General features: G+C 37.8%; 1 protein-coding gene across 1 annotated transcript; it reads left to right on the top strand.

Moving 5' to 3' along the window:
* Window positions 1–228: 228 nt before the first annotated feature.
* On the top strand, window positions 229–3,372 carry LOC112317599 (olfactory receptor 51B2). Its single transcript, XM_024574683.4, has 3 exons — window positions 229–267; window positions 740–943; window positions 1,832–3,372. Exon 3 carries the CDS (start codon window positions 2,009–2,011, stop codon window positions 2,945–2,947), a length of 939 nt encoding a protein of 312 aa, XP_024430451.2. The 5' UTR covers window positions 229–267; window positions 740–943; window positions 1,832–2,008; the 3' UTR covers window positions 2,948–3,372.
* The last annotated feature ends 1,286 nt before the right edge of the window (window positions 3,373–4,658 follow it).

Genomic DNA, 4,658 nt, shown 5'->3' with positions numbered 1-4,658 from the left:
ACATAGCTTGTTAATGAGGCCTCTTGAGGAGGTTGTGCAAGGGAATTATCCGGACTGAGTCTTCAAATAGGGCAGCAATGGGACCCTGTTCCAACAAGACCTGAGAGGGTGGATGTGAGGGACAGAAATATGAAATGACTCTTTTCCCTTATGATATTAGATGCAATCAAGGAAAACAGGTTTGAAGGGTTTCCCAGAGGTCTCTATAGAAGAACTATCCCAGCTTATGTGGGAAACACTATAGCCCAGACTTTTTCTGTCTTTTCAGTAAGTATTTTAAACAAAAGCTAGATTTGGCTTTTCTATTCTGGATCCTTAAATTGGCATTAGCATAACTGTGAACACCTTAAATTAAATGTGACATTATGCACTCATTCATTTGTCTTGGTAGAAATATATTGTTCCCCTTAGATTCCAACAGCAGACTGTGTTTACTTATTAAGGGCATGGGTAACTATCAGTGAGACTCAGCGGACAAACCCTGAGGCCCCTACGGGGGCCGTTCCTCCACCCCATCCAGGAGAGATGAAAGAGCAGACAAGAAGGAGGAGATACTATGTTGTCTTCTCTGGTCAGTTGTTTATTTGGACTTTCTGATTTTAGGAGGGATTCACAGTTCACGATTTTATTTTGAGGTCCATCTTTTTAAGCCTAAAAACACTTTCAGGGACAGATCAACATTTGCAAAATTATTATAATTTAAACCCTGATATGATTTAATTGTGCTTTAATCCCCTAGGATTGGTATTTCTATCTCAGTGAGCACCGTGTTCATGCAGATATAACTTCAGAGAGTTGTGTAAATCTTTGTGATTTATCCTGGCTCTGATCTTCTTTGGATATTAAGGACATCTTATGAAGGAGGGAAACATTCTTTTGCTTAAGATGCATACCTGCCTTGATGCTTCTGAGTGTTTGGTGAAATACAAGTGCAGCCTGAAAGGTAATGGTTCCTTTATTTTGGGTTGTGGCAGTGAAGCAAATGAAAATAGTGGAGATGATTGACACCTTTAGGCTGTGGGAACATTATAATGTGAGCGGTCACATAAGCAACAGCTCGTTGGGAGTGAAGTGTTGGAGGAAAAGGAGATAGAGCTAAGTGGAAACATAAAGAAAGAATCTGAGCATATAATTATGTCAAATGATTTTGGAAAGGACAAGAGGAAGAAAGAGAACCACTGAATGGCAAAGGAGCAATAAAAATAATTGTGTGAGAATATTTAGAAGGAATGAGGACAGCAAGTGGGTGCAAGCATTTATCCCCAAAGATGGAATAGATAGGACATGTTTGGAGCAGTGCTTCTCTGATATTACTGTGCACCAGGGAATTGTGATAAAATGCGAATTTTGATTCAGTGGTTTGGAAGTGGAAGTCAAAGCTGCGTGTCTAACAAGTCCCCATACTTGTTAGTTGGGGCTGGTTTGTGGCCCACACTTCTGGTAGCCAGTCTCTAGAAAAGGGTAGCTGTTGGGGCAACCAAGCAATTAGAAGCGATGGTGACGCTCGTGTTCCATAAAACACTGACATTCAACTTCAAAAACAAATAAAAAGTGTGTCTAACTAAAAAGAGTATGTAATTTTATGATTGTAAAAAGTAGAATCAATATCATGATTAAATGTTTCTAAAAAGTTAACAATCACAGCAAGAAAGCAACTAAGTACAGTTATCCATTTGTATTTATTTATGTTGTTTTTGTTATTACTGTTGTTGCAAAAAATTTTAAAGATATGATAGACACAAAGTAAGAGCTAAAGGTTTAAGAAAAATTAATGAAATTCTTTTAATTTGAAAAAATGTTAATCATCAAACTAATATTGTTTTCTAATTAGGAAAAGACCAACATTCTTCATCTCAAGTAATACCTGAAAATCTCTACTAATCATAGCAATTAATTATTCCCAACTATGGAGATTGTGACTGAGTCTACCATGATATTTTACTACTGAGACATCTGGGTTCCTAGATTGAAGATTTCTAGAAAGTTTCTCTTTACCTGTGGATATACTATGTGGCCCAATATTAGTGATGCCCCCTTTTTGCTGACTGGCTTCCCAGGCCTGGAGGCCGCTCATCACTGGATCTCCTTCCCCTTCTTTGCTGTCTATTTGTCTGTGCTTCTTGGCAATGGCACTCTTCTCTACCTCATCAAGGAGGACCTCAGTCTCCATGAACCCATGTACTATTTCCTGGCCATGCTGGCGGGAACAGATCTAATGGTGACATTGACCACCATGCCAACGGTAATGGGTGTCTTATGGGTGAGTCATTGGGAGGTGAGCCATGGAGGCTGTTTCCTGCAGGCCTACTTTATTCACTCCCTCTCCATTGTAGAGTCGGGTATCTTGCTTGCCATGGCCTATGACCGTTTTATTGCCATTCGCAATCCCTTGAGATACACTTTCATTCTCACCAATGCCCAAGTGGTAAAGTTAGGGATAGGGGCTTTTATGAGGGGTTTTATATCCATTATACCTTTAATCGTGCGTCTTTTTTCATATCCATATTGCCACTCTCATGTTCTCTCTCATGCTTTCTGTCTTCACCAAGACGTCATGAAACTGGCCTGTGCCGACATAACTTTCAATAGAATTTACCCTGTAGTTCTGGTTTATTTAACGTTCTTCTTAGACTGTTTGATTATTCTTGTCTCCTACATCATAATTCTTAAGACTGTCATGAGCATAGCCTCTGGAGAAGAGAGAGCCAAAGCCCTCAGTACCTGTGTCTCTCACATCAGCTGTGTCCTCGTCTTCTATGTAACTGTCATTGGTCTGTCATTCATTTACAGGTTTGGGAAAAATGTGCCTAAAGTGGTCCACATTGTAATGAGCTATGTCTACTTTCTCTTTCCTCCTTTAATGAATCCTATCATTTACAGCATCAAGACCAAACAAATTCAACATGGCATTCTCCGCCTTTTAGCTAAACATAGATTTAGAAGTTAAACTCTGATGTCAATGATTGCCCAGGGAAGAAAGTGGGGATCAGGATCAGAGATTTCTCTGAATTGAGAGCAAAGATATTGAACGAGGTCTCAAAACTTTCTGTGGCAGCCTCTGCTTCTTCAAATGATGTAATGACATTCATGAGACTCTTTAGGGGTCTGCTCTTGACTTCATTGGTTTGCCATTTGTTAATTTCATGGGTTGATTTGTTTGTTATTATGCTGTGTTTTCCCCCTAAGTGCTAAGTAGAGGATAAAATATTCCTAATATTTATGCAAGATTAAGTACAATCTGATTTTTTTTGGTATTTTAATTGTTTTTTATTGATAAAACATAGATTTTGCCAATTGTTTTAGTTTGTTGTATCTTTTTACATGTCTACCTTCAAACTTCTCCTCTTATGGTCCTAGCAGGGTGTTCATACTATCTTAATTTATTTGTGCTAGTATATTATGATAAATGAATCCCAGTAAGTCTTTAGTATTGTAAATATTTTCAGTTTTTGTATTTATGTGTGTATATATATTCATATATATATAATTTTAAATGTTATGTATAAACAATTTTATTTATATTTGTTTCATTAAGATTTTGGGTCCATTTGATAAAGGCCTCCCTAATGTCATCTTAAATTATTTATTTTATTATATTTTACATAATTTCTTTTTACACATTCTCATTTATAATAGGTTAATATTTGGAGAAAAGTCAATCAGTCCTCAAGGGAGTAGCACTAGTTATTCAGTGGACTGATACTTCAAGTTTTGAGACAAGAATAATGCTAAAAAAAGTGTCTGACTGCAAGCAAGCAGGTGTAAAATACTGCCTATGCAGAACACAACCCACTGGGGAGTCAAAGACCAAAGAAACTTCAGTTTATTATAATCCCTGAGACTAGTGACAAAAATGTAAAGAACAAACTGCTTTGAGGATGTGGGTCTCAAAAAGGATCACACTGAGGATGAGATAAGAGAAAGGTTTCCTGAGGAGGGTTCCTTAAGCTGAGATCTGGGGGTGGATTAGAAATTAACTCTTGAAGATTGGCATAAGAATGTTCTAAGAAGAAAGCAGTAGGTGAGGAAGTTGTAGGGATGGATCATGGAATCTTTTAAAAACGTGGCTGACACAAAGAAGGTGATAGTTCTAAGGATAGGTTGGGAGGGAAAAGGGTTTTAAAATCAATAGCATTTTGTTGGCTTTTGCTAGGGTCTGCACGTCTAAAGTGTCCTGGGAAGCTATTGAAGACTTCCAAGCAAGGAGTGACATGATTTCAGTGATATTTACCAATTATGAGTTCACATACTATGTGTATTCAAGTGAGACAAGAAGGAATATCAAAAAGAGAGTTCACCAGTTCTAGAAAGAGACACCAGGAGCTAAAATTATTATGTAAAAATGAATTTAGTCAGTACATAGGAGATATATTTAAGATCTAAAGTTAACAAGATTTGGGGTTCTGGTCAAGATGGCAGTGAGGATAAATGCGGTGCTCAAATCCTCCCACAACCACCTCAAAATTACAACTAAACTACAGAATAACCACCATTCAGAACACCTAAAATTAAGCTAAATCAAAGTCCTATAACTAAGGACATAAATAAGCAGCCACATTAACACTAGTAGGAAGGGTAGAGATACAGAATGGGCTGGTACCTCACCCTTGTGTGGTTGATTAAAATCAGGAGGGATATATCAGTGGCCGAGGTACCCC

This window comes from Desmodus rotundus, chromosome 5 (genome assembly GCF_022682495.2).
Source record: "Desmodus rotundus isolate HL8 chromosome 5, HLdesRot8A.1, whole genome shotgun sequence".
Classification (NCBI taxonomy): domain Eukaryota; kingdom Metazoa; phylum Chordata; class Mammalia; order Chiroptera; family Phyllostomidae; genus Desmodus; species Desmodus rotundus.
The sequence above is the reverse complement of the archived record's forward strand: the minus strand, read 5'-3'. Positions and strand labels throughout refer to the sequence as shown.